The sequence below is a fragment of the Helianthus annuus genome, chromosome 9 (genome assembly GCF_002127325.2).
Source record: "Helianthus annuus cultivar XRQ/B chromosome 9, HanXRQr2.0-SUNRISE, whole genome shotgun sequence".
NCBI classification, from domain to species: Eukaryota; Viridiplantae; Streptophyta; class Magnoliopsida; order Asterales; family Asteraceae; genus Helianthus; species Helianthus annuus.
In genome coordinates, this window is record NC_035441.2 from 24,495,528 (window position 1) to 24,515,590 (window position 20,063).

Sequence of the window (20,063 nt, forward strand, 5' to 3'; positions counted from 1 at the left end):
ATCTTATAGAAGAAAAGCCTACGGAAGAGTGTCGAAGGTGCCAAGATATTGGAGGTAACTGTAGATGGGACACGATACTTGACGTTGATGATGAACTTTTCAGTCGGACTTTCAATTGTATTCATGATGGAGAAAGAACTTCCTTGCGTGTAATTCTTGGTAATGTTTTTTTTTTCTTTATACTTTTTATCCCTATTAGACACATGTAGTTATAAGAATTAGAGGTAATATTATGAAAATATAGTTGGAAATTGTTATTGTTTAAATATGGTTAATATATCATATCTCAACATTGTAAAACCCTAATTAAAATCAATACAAATAATTACAATTACAATTACACACACTTAAATGTGTTTTAACTTGGTATGAGAGCTAACCATTTCCGCGACCTTGCCATCGCCGTTTGCCCACCACTCCCCGACACACCGGAGCTTGTTTTTCACTTCGATGACATTTTCGTAAGCAACACCTAGGTGACACTACAATGGGCGACACTCTAGCGACATTCCTACAATGGCCACGATTGCCCCTCTAACTCCACAAGAAAAAACTGGACCGAACTCGCACAAGTTTGATTTCACCTTTTTTTCTTACAAACTACCCGTACAAGAAGACCATGATTGAACCTTTCATGACCACAAAAAACGTTTTTTTGTCGCGTTGACGGCTCAATCCCTTTTTCCTGATCTATCTATTGCCAAAAAATCTAATGCTATTGTTGCAGACACCATGTCAATCTAACTTATACAACATGGATTGCAAATGATGCTCATGTTCGCATGTTCGCATGATTATCATGTTTACGATCTCTCAAGCATATTTTCCACATGTTTAAGGCACAACTACTCGTGAGCTTTACGACTCTCTTACTTGAGGTTATGCCCCGCGTACGTTTTTTTTAAGGAATACACGGTTAAGCCACAATTCTTAAATTGAAGATGAAATGGGATGAGACAACACTTGCCTACCTTAGTCGTGCACAAGAATGTGTATTCGCGCTTGATAACATTGATGAACTAGTAAAAGACAAAGATCTGGTCTTGCATGTAATAAATAGCTTACATGACAAATATAGCTTAAAACAAATATTCTGGCTCATCCACTTCCTTTAGCATTTAATGAACTATTTAGTCTACTCACAGACCACGACTACATAGTTACAAAGCCTTCACAGCCCACTGATGTTGTCGCCTTTATTGCCTCAACAACATAAGCTCAAACTCCGCAGCAACATTTGAACCTCCAAAACATGGCATCTCAACTCGGCTATCAGCTTTTACCATACGTCACTGGTGCAGCTCCGCCACCCCAAGCTTTTTACAACTGTCGTTCTCCCAACAATCGGGGGCTATAACAGAGGTAGACTTGTATTCAATTGTGGCAACTACAACAACAACAAAAAACAGTGGTAAAAGGTTGCAGTCATGGTGGTAGTCAGTTCACTTTGGCAATATCTTTGGCACACACAACAAATGTTGCATTTGACATCTTTCTTTAGATTGCCCTAACCGTGATCCATCTACTTATCGCAATCATCCAAATGCCAAGTATTTTAACTATGCTAATGTGGAATCTCAACAAGGCTCCCCAGGATCACTATGCTGATGTGCAATCTCAATAGTTATGTAACCCCGGATTTGGCAAGTCTGGACAATTCTGAGGCATATCATGGCGATGACTTCCTTCGTGTTGGTAATGGTAAAGGTCTTCTATCAATCATGCCCAACAAAATCCCACAAATAGCGAAGCTATTGGTAGGGTCTAGGGAGGGTGGGATGTAGCCACACCTTACCTCTACCCCTAGGGATAGAGAGCCTGCTTCGACTGAGACCCTCAGCTCCAAAACACCCAAAAAATAAATAGAACATGAGGTGTGTGTGTGTATGAAACTACCAATATAATATGAGTGGTGAAAGAGTACATGGTAAACAAGACAAATATAACAACACAAACAACCTATACACATAGATGCACAGGGCCGTTTCTACGTTTTCGGAGGCCCTATGCGAACTACGAAGTGGAGGCCCTTTTGCAAAATTATCATTTTCAATATATTTAGTAACAAAACCCACCTTCTTTACCCGGGCTTGGGACAAACAATATTAAAAACAAAAAAATTAGTTAAAAAAATTTAAAGTCACATGTTTTTGTCGATAGGGAGGGTTATATTGAGAACGCTAAATATTGCGAGAACCGTGAGAACGAATGAGAAAACCAATCAAAACCGAATTTCTTTAATACAAAACTCATTCTAATTAAAATACAACATCAAAAAAGAATTCACAACATCAGATGATTCATTTCTCATCTCAAAATCATTCTTACTAGATTTTTTACACATGTGTAAATTTTCGTTATTTACGAATTCACATAAATTTAAACGTGTAAATTTAATTTCTAACATTGTATTCGAATAATAATGACAAGTGTAAAAAGAAATTTTGATTTTGAATTATTTTTGACCAAATTCTCGTGGTTTTTTCATTCGTACTCACGGTTCTCGCGATATTTAGCATTCTCATTTAAACTCTCCTCTTTATAGATATAGTATATGTTCAAATAAAAAATATTTTTCTAGCTTTACTTGAGGCAAAATGTTTGATGAAATTATTGTAATCAAGTTATTCTAAAAAAAACTTTTTCGATTGATATAATAGCTAATGATTGTAGGCCTTTTAATTTGGGTAATAAACTAATAGGTTGTTTCAATTACAAGCCTTTTTAGTGGGCTGTTCAATATATTATCTTGTAATAACTGAGCCTGGTATAAAGAAAACACACCAAATTTTGGAGGCCTTTTAAATTGGGTGGCCCCATGCCTAGGGTCTGAAGCCCTTTGGGCCGGCCCTGTAGATACATATCTACCACCATATACTACACCTAAGACACAATTGTACCCTCCCCTAAAAATCCTTAACCTTAATCATACGTCTCCACGAACTCTTATCATGGACCATCTTCTCAGAGAGGTGCAATCTTTGCAAATCCTATCTAATCCGCTCATCCCAAGCAATTTTGGGTCTGCCTCTAATTCTTAAACTTTCACTCCTTACCCAAATCTTTCAACATTTCCGACATTCTCCATGTTCCTGGAAAAAAAAACCTCTATACGTCCAAAAAAAATTTCTTGATAACAATGTATTCTTTGAATTTCACTCAACTTGATACATCCCAACTTTCTTTTATGGGAGCATATTTCCTTACGGCAAGATAATCATTCATAACTAATTTCTCCACTAATGCCTATGGTCGAGTAGGAGTAAGAATACTGAACACACCACCGGTGGTTGTGTCCGATGTGTGTCTCGATTCAGTGAAAAGTACCTCGTAGAATATTTGGCATGTAAGCCGAATCTCTAAACTGTGATGTGGCTATTTCTTGATTAACTCTTTGACTCTTTCCCAAGCTTCAGATAGAATCTCATCTTCTTTTTGTTCGAATATCACTTCGGAGTTTATTCGTCTTATTTGGTAGAAAATACTTAGTTAAGGATTTTTAACCGTTATTTCGTAGGTGGTAACCGAACCTCTTAGTAAGGATGTAAGCCAATGCCGGGCCTTTCCGCCCAAAGAAAATGGGAACAAATTAAGTTTGATATCATCAGCGTATATCGCAAAGTTGTAATAACACTTGACATGAGAATTTGGATCTTCAGCTTCAAAGTCATTGAACTGAGAACTGATTTGGATCAATTAAATGATCGGAGTAGGGACTTGAAAAAATTAAGCTGCAATATCATGTCGAGTGACACTAGGAATTGGAGTCACAAATGGTCTTACATAATCAGCTATAGATCTTCATGGATTTGCCATTTTTTGGTTGAATTTTAGGCACATGTTGTTTTTCAATTGATGGTCCAACTTCAAACTGGGGTGCAACTGATACCTTCTTAGTAACAGTGGCTTGAGCATTTTTCTTCTTGGAACGCTTGGGCTCGTTCAGGTTCCGCAAAGAGTTTCCCTAATTTACCAGAACTTGATTTTAGCATAAACGAATTCCTAGAGTAGAAAGCTATAGCAAGTATTTTAGCTGGCATTATTAACCTCTATAAGCAAAACAAACCTCGTATGGTATTACACTACTACTTCAAACTGTTTTCAAAATTATCTTGTCCCAGCAACGGTGCCAAAAGTTGTGCGATTAGTAACACAATAAATCACAAAGCACATACTAGTTTTAAAAAGGTGAAATACCAATAAGAACTAAACTACACACGTAAAAAGGCAATGGATGAAATTTACCTAAGAATATACAATCGATGAAAAAAGGGTGAAAGTAGAATATGAATAAGAAAACTAAGGATGGTCGTAACATAGAACAAGGAACAATCAGGATGAGAAAGGGTAAATATGAAGAATTGAATTATCAAAGGTGATTGACCCAAAATGAATGATTATGGAACTGTATTGGAACCTAATCGAAAAACATAACGAGAAGTGCTAAGATGGATTGAATCCCGATAATGTTAACCATGTTGAATGTATGGAAAGAAGCTATAGACACACCTCAAAACTTATTTCAACAAAGCAAGTCATTATAACATATTCATATGAGATATGACCAAGGCTTTCTAGGTTGGGTTCAACAATGAACAACGAACATTGCGACTTATAATTACTAATCAAGATCAAACATTAAAAAAGCTATAACTAGTATTCAGATCCTTTCCATAGGAAGCTCACACATTTTACCAAGTTGTTTATTACCGGTTAAGGTTTTAGGCCCTAGACTAATGTGCGTCAATACAACCTAGAGATAGAAGAAACCGAATCTAACTAGCATACCTCATTGAATGATTGACTCAACCACACAACTCAATATCATAATCAATATGCAATATGCAATTATACACATCATATGAACATTCATCACAAACTTTACTAAAATCACATTACATAAGAAAATCACACATTCGATAATCAATTTATCCTAAGAATCGTCGCATCTGAACAGTTACTACTAGCTTTGCCACACATGATGAACAAAAAAACAAACATGAATGGGAACATAATTTGATAACAAAGAAACTCTGAAACTCATAAAGATAGAATTGGTATGGATCAGATCTTCCTCTTCCTTTTCTTTTGTCCAAAATCGCCTCTAGTCCTCTTTGGTCAGTACTCCTGTTTTCTGTCGCCATGGTCTATTTATACTCAAAATTAGGGTTCCATGACGTAGGTACGATCCTGCCTACTAAGTGAGTATGGATCGTACCCAACAATAATGGGCCACCTCTAGGGTTTCTCATTTATCCTTTGTCGGTTAGTGGTACGATCCATACTAGGGTTATAGTACGGTTCATATTGATGTTGATTTCAATACTGTTCCTATTTTTTTTTTCTGAGTTTCAGCTCTGTTTATCTCTAAAATTCTTACTTTTCATCAAAACCTGCAAATCATCATTTATATTATATTATTTACTTATCCGTACCATATTTGAGATATAAATAGGATAAATATGGGGAATTCACATACTCAAAACATGTTACATTTAAGTTACATCATATATCTTATCAAGCGCATGCCATATCACCTTCCTAAAGTATATATCCCCGTCCGATTCTCTTTCACAAACGTCTTGCTTACTCATTTCTTCGTGTCTTCGGTTGTTAATGCTTCCCACATCTTTGACCATACAATCCTCACATAATGGATTTTCGTTCCACGTCGTGTGTCTTCCTTGGGTACAGTTGCCAACATCATGGATATAGATGTCTTGATCCCACAAGATATGGTATTTATATTGCTTGACATCTTAAATTTCTATAACACAAATTTCCTTTCCAACGTTCTTCTCCAAAAACTCCTCAACTTCCTACCTCCAATCCTTATTCATCATTCTCGAACTTTACACTTTTTCCTGATGACATTCCTTTCCTACACCACAGTAGACTCCTCCAAGAACTCCAACCACAACTTCCTTACCCACCACACCTACCACACCCCCATAGAAATTCTTCATCCTCCTCTCCATCTCCTATGTTAAAACACGTCATGACTAAACATATCGTGCTCATATGTGGAATTCATGTAGAGATGAGTGTGAGTTAGTTCGGTGGGAATATGAACAAGAACATAATCGAAACAAAGACGATCGTATCTTTTATTGATCATCATAGATTTTTAACTACAACATTATACATGTGACAATCAAGCTCCATGGCTAACCAGGATGTGCACTTCAGTTTGGTGACTCACATATGAGTGTGTTCTGTGTTTCTATGCTCTCTCAATACACATATACAAACAAATGTAAAAGATGATCTATTTATGGCAACCTCTACGCTATTGACTTATCAATGTGCAGAGTTTGTCTATGCATGGTCCTGCTAGTGCAAAGGATCTCTACTCACTTATCTATGCGCATAGCCTAGCGACAGATAGACAAACTTGCATTACCTAGCCATAGACACACAACCTTGCATCAACATCCTCCTCCTCATCCACTCACTCGTCAATGTCCTCCTAATTATAGACCAAATCCAAAACCTCATGTTCCATACAACACGTCTGCTAATCATGTTTCACTAGCCTCAACACATCATGTAGAACCCACCTCCTTTACAATTGCTTCAAGCGATGGCTGACAAATTTATGGCTGTTGTAAAAAATAGTACTTGGACTCTTTTTCCACCTATTCCAGAAACTAAACTAAGGTTATTGATTGTAATTTGTAAGTAGGTCTACAAGATGAAAAAGGATCAACATGGTGTTGTTGCAAGATATAAGGCACACCTTGTTGCTAAAGGATTTCGTCAACAACCTCGCATTGATTACAATGAGACATTTAGTCATGTTGTCAAGGCTACAACTATTTGTGTGGTTCTTTCTTTTGCTATTTTAAAGTAGTGGCCACTTCGTTAACTCGACATTCAAAATGCCTTCCTTCATGGGAATCTCACAAAGATGGTTTATCTTAGATACCCATAAGGTTAGCAATCCCAAACATTAAGATGATGTCTGTCTGTTACACAAATTGCTTTTGATCTAAAACAAGCACCATGTGCATGGTTTCATCATTTATCACAAACCATTTACAAGTAAGGCTTCAAAGGCTCCAAAATAGATGTTATTCAGTGATGATATCATTGTTACTGGCGACGACACCACTGCAGTCAATCATGTTATTAGGTTTCTCACTGAAAATTTTGTTGTTAAGGATCTTGGTTCTCTTTATTATTTTCTAGGACTGAAACTGGTCTCTCAAGAAAAGAATGTCCTTCTTCCTCAATAAATGCATCTCAAATATTCTACATCAAAATGCCTTCACTAATTATAAACTTGTACCATCTCCCATAAGCACATCACAATCTGTATCTCTTGGGGATAGTTTGTTGTTACCATATACAATAAAATACCGATAATTGGTTGGGGCACTGCTATACATAACCTTTGTAGACTAGACATCACCTTTGCAGTCAATGAAGTCCGCCAATACATGGATGCTCCCACAGAGAACTACAGGTTTGCTGCAAAAGGCATCCTTCGATATCTTAAAGGCAAAATTGACCATGGCTTGCTCCTCCGTCACGACTCAAGCTCTTATCGACAAGCCTTTACGATTGCTCACTAGCTAGGGATTCGCCATATATACGAGTTCCAACCTCATCTCATGGATCACACAAAAACATATACCTATTTCTTGGTCTTCCACATAATCAGAATACAAAGTTTTAGCAGATGCGGTGGCTGAACTCACATGGCTACATGTAGGTCCCTTTTCTCGGAGGATCGAGAACAAACCTAAACCTTGTTATACTAACCCACTAGCGAGTGCGGAATCCAAGCTAGCGGGCAAACCGGGATGAAGCAAGAACAAACACAAGAACACACAAAGTTCACCGATTAACACCACTGTATTAATACGTATGAAGGTTTACGGTTACAAGCACAAGGTTTACAATCTGTTTGCAAACTCTCTAAAGTATGTGTGTGTGTGTTTTTCAGCAGAGTTTCTCTAACTCTCTATGTGTGCATCTCTCTAACACTAACACACTGCATGGGTATTTATACCCATACATAACAGGTCTTGGTCGAAGGATCGATAGATGGTCCGAAGGATCATCTGTCGATGACAATATGTCCGAAAGATCAGCATGGACATCGAAGGATCATCCTTCGATGCCTAATGGTCGAACCATGGTCGAACCATATCTTTCGAGCACCTCGAAGGATTAGCAGTATCCTTCGAGGCTATCCTTCGATCCAGACAACATCATGTTGTCCAAGTCAAACTAGGAGGATAGTCGACTTGGTCAACTTACAGACTGATTTAGGACATCGTTTACATACAGACCGAATACAGACAAAGTACAGACACAAGTGCACCAACAAACTCCCCCTTGGCTGTAGCTTTGTCTTTATCTTGTCTTTATCTTCTATAGATGTAGACTTGTCTCGAACTTCGACAGTCTTTGGTCTTCGAGTTTCCAAAACTCTGATGTCCTTTCAAGTCTTCATGGTCGGAGGATCTTCAAAGTCTTCACGTCTTGAAAGCAGAGAGTGTATCAACAAACTACCCGTATCATGTAGGCAGTGTGTTAACAAACTCCCCCTTAACATAAGCTCCCCCTTGAGTTATGCTCGTGAAATACTTTAACTTTATGAAGTGAGATCCTTGTGGTGTTGATGATAGCCAGCGGCAACTCGATCATCTTCATCTTTTGAGTGCCTTCTCGTCGTGTCTTCATTCCAAAGCTTGTCATCGACCATGTTCTCCTAGCCTTTAGAATCTGCACATGCAAGAAATCTAAACGCGTAATGAGAACAACTGCTTGGAACATAGTATAAGCAAATGACACCTGAATGACCATGTCACAATCAAGCACCGTCCGACAGTTTGAAAGTTTAATAAATTTTTCAAATTTTAAATTCTAACTTTCAAAACATGCAAATTTCGACCGTTTATGAAGATTTAGTCAGTTTGGTTTTCGTTCAGGTTTCAGGCAACGAAGACTTGAGCTCCAACATCGTACGATCGAAAATAAAGTAGAAATAAAATCTTTTTGGCTTTTATAAAGTTTATATTAAAACACAGATTTCAGGTGTGTTTTTGAAATAAAAAGACAACAATTTAAAATCCTTTGAGTGTTATCAAACGACATCACCGCTAATGTCGTGCTGATATGCATCAAACGACGAAACTGTTTAAAAGAAAAACAATAAAGATTAAGCAGTAAATAAATAAATATATACAAACATTCTTTTTGTGAGTTTCGAGGGTAAGAGAATCATATCAGTGTACGGTCATGCCAAAACACTCTTGTTGTTCAGTTAGTTAACATTAAGATAAGCATCCTATAACAATTATCGGTATTGTTGTCCACTTAAGCTCAACTTATCAGATGTAATCATGTTTAGAGGATACGTTAATGTATGATTTATACTTACCGACCGGTGTTCATCCACATCACGACACATTCCCGTATCAAGGTATGCACGAGAGTTCATCTTACCGGTGAGTATACCGATTATCATCTGTTTGACCGTATAAAATTGTGAGATACTCACTTATTTTGATTTGAAAACAAGCCCTATGTGATATAATCACTTATTGATGAGGAACTTGATTTTCGTATGCATGAGGGCACAGGTGCAAGTCCGTGAACAGGTCAGTACTTCCGTACAGCAGAGAGACGAACTTGACACCCGGATAAATGTGATATTTTATCACTTATTTGATTTGGACATGTGATTGTTTATCACTTATTGAGGTCGAATGCAGTATGCAATATGTACACGTATGTATAGTATCATGGAAGATCTAGACTTGCGTCCCCGTTATTTTTCGGTAAAAGATACAACCATGATACCCAGATGATAAGCAGCATAAAGACCGAATATCTCAGAACCTCGGCAATCTATCAAACGAAATTTCGGTACTAAGACCATATGCCAATGAATGGTTCCCACCTGGTCTTCAGTCGATTAAGATTTATATCACCCTGCACACTTTAAAATGATTGTGAGCCTACCGATACATCTTATATAGAGCTGCTTATCGTTTTGCATTTAAGGTTTAAAGAGGTTTGGATAGACCACTGATGTACTATCATTTTCTCTTTTGCTCGCCAGGAAACTCATTTTTGTTTTTCTATTGTTTTTGTGTTTTTGAAATTTTTCAATGTTTTTGTATTTTCCGATTTTTGGATTTACTCCCCCTAAAATCAACAAACTAAGATAAATTTAAAAACACAAAGGTATTTACAAAAATGATTTTCCGATGTTGGTTTACTCTTGCTTGACCTTAATGCCGTTTACCAATAATAAGAAGTCAAATCTAGATTTGTCAAAGGCTTTGGTAAATAAGTCGGCACGTTGGTCATCGGTGTGGACCTTAACAACATCAATTAGCCTTTTCTCAAAGCAGTCACGTATGAAGTGATATTTGATTTCGATGTGTTTGGTCTTTGAATGCTGCACAGGATTTTTAGTGATATCTAAAGCAGCAGAATTATCAACGTATATAGGAGTAGTTAGGAATTCAAAACCGTAGTCCCGCAATTGTTGTTGGATCCAGAGAACTTGTGAACAACAACTTGAGGCAGCAATGTATTCAGCTTCGCATGTTGATGTAGCTACACACGTCTGCTTCTTGCACTGCCATGTGACTAGGCGATTTCCTAAAAACTGACATCCAGCCGTTGTGGATTTGCCGTCGATTTTACATCCGCCAAAATCAGAATCACTGAATGCGACCAAGTCAAAGTTATTATCCCTAGGATACCACAGACCGGTGTCTGGATAAGCCTTCAAATAACGAAAAATCCTTTTGACAGCTGCAAGATGTGAGGCCTTCGGGTTAACTTGATATCTGGCAAGCAGGCACGTTGGGTACATTATATCTGGCCTTGATGCTGTGAGGTACATAAGGGATCCGATCATCGCGCGATAGTATGAAGGGCTAACAGGTTCACCCTTCAAGTCAGGAGTTATTCCATGATTAGTTGGCAATGGGGTACCAATGGGCGTTGCATCGGACATCTGGAACCGGCTCAAGATGTCACCAACATATTTAGTCTGATGAATGAATATCCCAGACTCCGTTTGTTGCACTTGTAGGCCCAAAAAGAAATTCATTTCCCCCATAGCACTCATCTCGAACTTATCCTGCATGATGCGCTCGAAATTCCTACACAAAACATCATTAGTAGAACCAAAAATAATATCATCAACATATACCTGTACCAGAAGAAGATCTCCATCTTGTTCTTTGATGAAGAGAGTACAATCGATAAGACCTCTTCGAAAACCGTTCTCCAACAGATATGTAGATAGGGTTGCATACCAAGCTCGTGGCGCTTGATGAAGACCATATAGAGCTTTGTTGAGCAACCAAACCCGATCGGGATGAACAGGATCTTCAAAACCTGGAGGCTGTTCGACATATACCTCTTCTTCAACCACACCATGTAAAAATGCACTTTTGACGTCCATCTGGTAAACTTTGAATCCTTTGAATGATGCATAAGCCAGAAAGATCCGAATAGCTTCCAGACGTGCAACTGGTGCATAGACTTCGTTGTAGTCGATCCCCTCTATCTGACGAAAACCTTGAACGACTAAACGAGCTTTGTTTCGAATAACCACTCCACGGTCGTCTTTCTTGCATTTGAAGACCCATCGAGTGCCAATCTTCTTATAATTCTCAGGTTTTTCAACAAGCTTCCAAACACCCAGCTTGTGAAATTGCTGTAATTCTTCCTGCATGGCCTCAACCCAAGCACTGTCTTTCAATGCTTCTTTCCACGACTTTGGTTCTTCTTGTGACACATAACACGCGAAGGACCAGTCATTTTGTTGACCAGATTCTCTTATAGCTGAATACAAACCAGCATTCCGGTTGTTTCTCAGCTGATTACGCGTCTGCACCCCGCGATGGACATCTCCTATGATATTCTGCTGGGGATGGGTATCGTGAATCCGCATTTCAGGATTATCTGGCACACGTGCATTGATACCCAAATTGTTCAGATTAAGATCAACAACCAACTCCACACCAGGAATGTGGTTAGAAGTGGATGCATTCCCTTCAGCAGTATCTATATTCTGCGTATGAGGTGTATCCCCAGAGGCACCTTGAACAGGAGCAGCTGGAGCTGAAGATCCTTCGGCTGCATCATGATATTCATCATCTTCAGAAGAGTCATTATAATCAGCAGCATCTTCATAAACCTCATTTTGAACCATATTGTTGACTGACGTAGAAGCTTGAGGGTCAACAACAATAGGTCTAACCAATGGCGAGACAGCAGCGTTGTCACTTTCCAACAACATTCGAGCCGCTGCTGATTCTTCGTCAAAGGTTGGCAGATTGAAGGAGTCAAATAGCCCATCATAATCGAACATCCACGGATCACCCGGAGCCCTAACAGGACTCGTGTACCTTTGAACCCTAACTTCACTCCATAGCTCAATCTTTTTGGTAGCTAGATTCCAAACACGAAAATTCGGAGTTGCATATCCAAGGAAGAAACCCTCGATAGCTCGTGCACCAAACTTTCCATCCGGTTCAATCATAGTACAAGGAGCACCAAACGGTTCAAGGTAAGAAAGATCCGGTTTCCTTCTCTGAAGGAGTTCGAAGCAAGTCTTGCCATGTCTCTTAACTGTAAGAACTCTGTTCAACGTGTAGCAAGCAGCCGATACAGCCTCTCCCCAGAATTGAATAGGGAGTTCCGACTCTACTAACATTGTTCTTGCAGTTTCAATAATAGTTCGATTCTTCCTCTCAGCGACACCATTTTGTTGTGGAGTATAACGAGAACTGTACTCATGAAGAATGCCTTTAGAAGTACAAAACTCATCCATAACTTGATTCTTGAATTCAGTTCCATTGTCGCTTCGGATCCTTTTCACTTTCAACGTATAGAGATTCTCCAACATTGTAAGAAGATCCTTGAGGATGCCAGGAGTTTCACTCTTGTGTGCCATAAAAGATACCCAAGAAAATCTAGAGTAGTCATCAGTAACTACTAAACAATAAGCATCACCAAACGTTGTCTTGTGCTTCATAGGTCCAAAAAGGTCCATATGAAGACGTTCGAGAGGCATGCTGACAGTGTTGATTTTCTTCAAAGGGTGAGACTTCTTCGTTTGCTTCCCCTTTTGGCAAGAGACACAGATATCTTGTAGATGAAAACTTCTAACAGGCACACCATTCACAAGATTATTTTTCACCAAATGGTTCATCTTTCTCAAGTGAATGTGCCCCATTCTTCTGTGCCAAGATATAGACTCCTTTTCTGTGGCTTTTGAGACAAAACAAGTAACTTGTGCAGATGTAGTAATCGCTTGGCTCATATCGAGAATATAAAGATCATTAACTCTCGGAGCCGATAAGAGAACCCATTCTTGTGGAATTTTGAATCCAGGCTTCAGCACATAACAGCCAGCATCATCAAAAATCACTGAGAACTTTTTATCGCAGATTTGCGACACACTGAGAAGATTGTGATCAATTTGCTTCACATAATTGATCTTATCAAAGCACACGATGCCATTGGAGATACTTCCTTCTCCAGTAATGTACCCTCCTTTATCACCCGCAAAAGCAACATACCCTCCTCTAATATTTCTCACGTCGTATAGGAGTCGTAAGTCGCCAGTCATGTGCCTGGATGCCCCACTATCAACAATCCAATGACTATTAATAGTTCCTCCTAGAACATCCTGCACATGTCAAATAAACACATCAGTTGAGAAAGGGGACCCAAGCCTTAGTGGTCTTGGGTCGTCCCTTGGCATCACGATACGTAAGCTCTATCTCTTGATGGTTTTCAAGAACAACCGCTCCCCCTGAATTGTCACCCGACTTAGGTAACCAAGTTTGTCTTTGCCTACCAGCTTTTGAAGATTCTGGTTTTATAGGTTGTGACACTCTTGGTTCCTTTTGAACTGTTTTAACTTCAGATTTTAAAGCTTTTTCAACAGTTTTTATGTTCTTACGTCGTTGTTTAGTTTCTTGTTCTTTTACAGCTCTGATACCACTTGTAGGTCCCTTTTCTCGGAGGATCGAGAACAAACCTAAACCTTGTTATACTAACCCACTAGCGAGTGCGGAATCCAAGCTAGCGGGCAAACCGGGATGAAGCAAGAACAAACACAAGAACACACAAAGTTCACCGATTAACACCACTGTATTAATACGTATGAAGGTTTACGGTTACAAGCACAAGGTTTACAATCTGTTTGCAAACTCTCTAAAGTATGTGTGTGTGTGTTTTTCAGCAGAGTTTCTCTAACTCTCTATGTGTGCATCTCTCTAACACTAACACACTGCATGGGTATTTATACCCATACATAACAGGTCTTGGTCGAAGGATCGATAGATGGTCCGAAGGATCATCTGTCGATGACAATATGTCCGAAAGATCAGCATGGACATCGAAGGATCATCCTTCGATGCCTAATGGTCGAACCATGGTCGAACCATATCTTTCGAGCACCTCGAAGGATTAGCAGTATCCTTCGAGGCTATCCTTCGATCCAGACAACATCATGTTGTCCAAGTCAAACTAGGAGGATAGTCGACTTGGTCAACTTACAGACTGATTTAGGACATCGTTTACATACAGACCGAATACAGACAAAGTACAGACACAAGTGCACCAACACTACAAGCCCTACCGAAAGAACTTGGGATAGACAAAACTTCTCCTCCAACTATCTGCTACCCATGTCTCTAGAAATCTACTCTTCCATATGCAACAACAAAACATTTCGAAGTCGGTTTCACTTTGTACGAGAAAAGGTAGCAGAGGAAAACTACAGATCAAATTCATATCTACATAAGATCAAACATCTTTACAAAGCTTCTACCTACTCACAGATTTACATTCCAAGCTACAAGTCGTTTCCTGGCCTTAGTCTGCGGGAGAGTCTTAAACACAATATAATTATGATTAGTTAGAGACAATATTATGTAAATACAACTAGAGATAGTATTGTGTAAATATGGTTAATATATAAACACGTCTTCTTGTAAAATCCTAATCACAATCAATACAAACAATTATAATTACACACTTAAAGGTGTTTTAGTTTTCATTTACACCCATCTAATTTTAGTTAGGAACGATGAAGCTGAATATAAACCCAAGTAAGTGGTAAAAATAACCATGTCTAATCTTTGTACCAGTACGGTCATCACTACAAGAAATGGTCACCAATAGCGGCGACATGAGTCGCTGCTAAAGACCCCTTTTGTCGCTACTAAAACTTTTAGCGGCGACATGTCGCTGCTATTGATGACGTTGCTAATACTCGGCCGCTAATGCTAAGTAATCGCCGCTATTGTGTCGCCACTAATGCTTCGTCGGAGTTTCGCCTGAAAATTCACCGGAGACGGCTTTATCAATTTTCATACCAACAAAACACGACTAATTTGTTACTAAACTTGCTTGAATTCGATAATGAAGCAAAACACTACATATTTTCTCATTAAAATCAGATTTACATAACATGATTTTCTAAGATAAACACTACATGATTTACAAGAGATAAAAACTAGCTAGTGGCCGGAGCTTGACGACAGAGCTTGACGGTGGTGTGCAGCTTGAAAGTGGTGGTCCGGCTTGATGGTGACAGTGGTGGTGTTCCAGCTTGACTTGACGGTGACAGTGGTGGTGGTGGTCCGGCTTGACGGTGACAGTGGTGGTGTTCCGCCTTGACGGTGACAGTGGTGGTGCTCCGGCTTGACGGTGACAGTGGTGGTGGTTCGGCTTGATAGTGGTGGAGCTTGATGGTTGTTATGGTCCGACGGTGGTAGATCAGCTTGACGTTGGAGGTGGTGGTGTGTAGTTGAAAGTTAAGTGTGATGTGTATGAGAAGGATGAAGGGGAGGTGTGTGTTTTTTTAAGATGGAGAAAAGCAAGAGAGATGTCCACCATTGGATGATCACCTAATCAATGGCTAGGAGAAGCTGCTGCTGGCTCAAATGGATCGTCACCATTAGCGGCGACACCTTTAGCCGCGACACAGGGCATTAGCAGCGACACGCGATGTTGTCGCCGCTAATGCCCTGCGTCGTCGCTAAAGGTGTCGCCACTAATGGTGACTTTTCTTGTAGTGCATGTTCGAAACCAAGAGTTAATGTTGAAAAAAAAAACAATATTCGAAAAAAATAATTACCTTTTCAAATCAGTATCGTCTATAAAATTTTGTTATAAATAAATTTTGAGCTTTATTAGCGTACTAGGTAAGAACCTCGTTTATTACACGAGTCGAATATATACAATTTTATATACAAACTAATAAAAACATATCTTAAAAAACACATATATTGCATGGGTTAAATAAACCCGTATAATACACGGGTTGAATAAATATAATGTAATTGGTTACGCCTATTTCATAAATGCCAAATATATTACTAATCATGATATGATATGAAATGTCAAGTTGGTTAAGAACATTTAACTCTAGTTTTATACATGTTATTATACATTATACATTTTTAGAGTATCAAAATAAATTATTTTGTTATATGTTACTATTTATGTATTTTATTATTAATTGTATTTTCATTTATAGTTTAATTTTAAAAAAGATTAATAAAAAAATACTAAACAAAAGGGGAAAAGATGAATTTGTAAAATTCTTGAGCCATATAAGGTACGTTTATCGGTTATTTATTTATTTATTATTATTATTATTATTATTATTATTATTACTATTACTATTAGAGATTGACACATGAAATTAATTGGAATCTTTTATTATAAGGTAGATTATTTTTAATGTTATAAAATTATTTGTAAAAATATTAATTTTAACTGGACACTTCATTGGTTTCATTTCCTTCGTTAGTTTGGCTCTACCTTATTTCTTTTCTTTTTTAATGGTTTATTGCACTAAATTCGTCTATGGTGGAGCTCGAACCCTTAACTTTAAGGGGAGCATCACCTTAATTCCAATGATTTTGTCAATTGAACCCAACATCAAAATACAACATTGATTTGGTTTTCGCCGCCAAACGTCAAATCCTGTTATTCAAATTTTATTTTACACAATGTATTTATGATTGGTTATAGGTGTAACAAAGTGATTATTAAAGAGTAGTTTGTGTAACTATGGGTATTATATATACCCCATTCTTGTAACCTTTTTTTTACTACATTCAATACAACAATCACAATTACACACAAATAACAGTGTTTAGCTTGTATCAGAGCTAACCACCGTTGCTGTCTACCGTTGCCAGTAACACTCAATTCATGAAGATTAGGTGACAGTCACATGAAGATTTGGTGACACTCCAGGCCACACTCTTGCTTTTGAACACAACACGTCCCGGTGACACTCCCGATGACACTAGACTTAGGCAACATTGCCTAGTGACACTGCCTGAATGCAAGTTCAAACTGAGCAACACTAGCTCAGCGAACTTAGGAGACAGTCCTGATTGCTGGTGATATACTGAAGACACTTCTTAGGCGACAGTCCTAGGTCACCGACAACACTTCACAAACAGCCACCATTGCCTTGTTAACTCCACAAGAAAAAGCTTCAACCAACTCGCACAAATTTGCCTTTACCCTCTCTCTAACAACATATGGGTGCTTGAAAATTATGTTTGAACCTTTTTTTATCACAAACAACTTATTCGGCTATATTGATGGTTCTAATTCTTGTCTGAGTCCCACTGTTGCCATGGCTTCAGCTTCAGACTCTACCACTAGTTTTACTCTCAACCCCAATTCTCAATCCTGGATTGCAAATGATGCTCACGCATGATCATCATCTCAACTATTTCTGAAGCACCCTTCTCTCATGTCCAAGGTACTACTGCTCGGAAGCTTTGAGACTCCATTGCTCAAGCTGATGCTCATCACACTGCATTTAGGCAAGAATATTCTTCTGTCACAAAAGAAATACATCTCGGATATTCTACATTGTAATGCATTTACTGACTACAAATGGGTACCCTCTCCAATAACCTCATCACAACAGTTTTCTCTTGCAGATAGTCCACTGTTATCAGATCTGGTCAAATGCCGTCAGTTAGTTGGGGCCCTTCAGTATGTCACTTTATCTAGACCTAACATCACTATTGCCATTAGCAATGTCTGCCAACACATGCATGCTCCTACCGAAAACCGTTGGTCAGTTGCCAAACGCATTCCCCGTCATCTCAAGGACACCATAAATCATGGCTTCCTCATTCGACATGACTCTAGTTCTCATATATAAGCCTTTACTGATGCTCACAGGCAAGGCTCTACAATGTGGGCCTCCTCGGATTCTGATGGGCAGGTTGTGTAGACGAACGTCGATCCACGAGGGGATATTCCATATACATGGGTTCCAACCTCATCTCTTACATTGCATGGAAACATAAAACCGTTTCCAAGTCCTCCATAAAGTCTTAATACAAATCGCCAACCAAGACATTGGTTGAACTCACATAGTTAGAAGCTCTGTTGAAAGAACTTGGATTAGATACAACATATGTTGCAACTCTTTGGTTTGATAATCTTGGTGCAATGTATTTATCCAAGAATCATGTCTTCCATGCCAGAACAAAGTATGTTTAAGTTGATTTTCACTTTCTACGAGAAAACGTTGCACAAGGAAAATTAAAGGTCCTATTCATATCTACAAAAGATCAAATTGTGGATATCTTTACAAAACCGCTATCCACTCATAGATATACATTTTTATGATTTAAGCTACATTTTGTTACCCGACCTTATCTTACGGGGGAATATCAGACACAATGTGTTTATGATTAGTTAGAGGTGTCATTATGTAGATACTAGAGGGTAGTTTATCTATATATGAGTATTATATATACCAATCCCTTGTAACCATTTTCTACACAACATTCAATACAACAATCACAATTAGACATATATAATGATGTTTTAGCTCATTTAAACCCTTATTTTTTATTCAATTGGAAGTGGATATTTAATTTGAGATTTTTCTCAATCGCCTCTTTTGGCAACATAAACTTTTAACATTATAGATCTATTAGTAGCTTAATATTGTAACCACAAAGAAAGTTACATGAATATAAAACTACTCGGCGAATGCTTTAATTTGTTATGGTTATTAGTAATAAAACTGCTTTTAGTCTACTAATTACGAATGATTGAAATTGTATTGGCCTTCACCCAGGTGTTAGCATAAGCATGGGTGTACTATTCCTTGTTGCAATCAGCTATGTGTTGTACAAAGTGATCAAAAAAGGAAAAGAAATGTTGGTGCACTTGTGTCTGTACTTTGTCTGTATTCGGTCTGTATATAAACGATGTTCTAAGTCTGTAAGTTGACCAAGTCAACCATCCTCCGGATTGACTTGGTCAAACAGTTAGAAAGTAGTTGTCTGTCTCGAAGGATAGCTCCTCGAAGGATACTGTTGATCCTTCGAGGTACTCGAAAGATATGCTTCGATTGTTAGACGTCGAAGGATCATCCTTCGAGGTCATTGCTGATCATTCGAACATCATGTCATCGATAGATGATCCTTCGGACCATCTATCGGATCCTTCGGACAAGACCTGCTGTGTATGGGTATATATACCCATGCAGTGTGTTGAGTTAGATATAGACACAGACAGAAAGATACCGAGAGATTGAGAGCTTTGAGAGCATTCTGTCCAGAACTCACACACACACTTTGAGAGTTTACATGTTAGATTTGTAAACATTGTGCTTGTAACCGAAACCTTCATTTGCATTAATACAAGTTGTGTTAATCGGTGAACCCGTGTGTGTTTGTGTTTATACTTGCTTAATCCCGGTTTGCTCGCTAGCTTGGATTCCGCACTCGCTAGTGGGTTAGTATAACAAGGTTTGAGGTTCGTCATCCTCCGACAAGGGACCTACAAGTGGTATCAGAGCAAAGGCTCTTTACCTTGTTTAAAACCGGGTTTGCTCAAGTTTTGGTGTGTTTGGACATTTGGTTTGGATTCCGTTTTTAGTGCTTTTCTTGGTTTTTCTTACATAAAAACGCGTTCTAAACCTTCGGGAGTGATCAAGGTTGGGTTGGGTAACTTAAAAAAACTTGTTTTCGAGTGTTTTGGTAAATTCCGGCCATATTTCCGGTCAAAAA

General features: G+C 38.5%; 1 protein-coding gene and 1 pseudogene across 1 annotated transcript in view; both read left to right on the plus strand.

Annotated features, from left to right (window-relative positions):
• The window catches only part of LOC110877292 (wall-associated receptor kinase-like 8), a 47,013-nt gene that overhangs the window by 4,122 nt on the left and 22,828 nt on the right, over positions 1-20,063 (plus strand). Inside the window, exons 3-4 of the mRNA XM_022125447.2 lie at positions 10-159; positions 19,127-19,206. Of these exons, the coding sequence (XP_021981139.2) occupies positions 10-159; positions 19,127-19,206 (230 nt within the window). The remainder of the gene's footprint in view (positions 1-9; positions 160-19,126; positions 19,207-20,063) is intronic.
• Positions 3,362-3,460, plus strand: LOC118482358 (annotated as a pseudogene).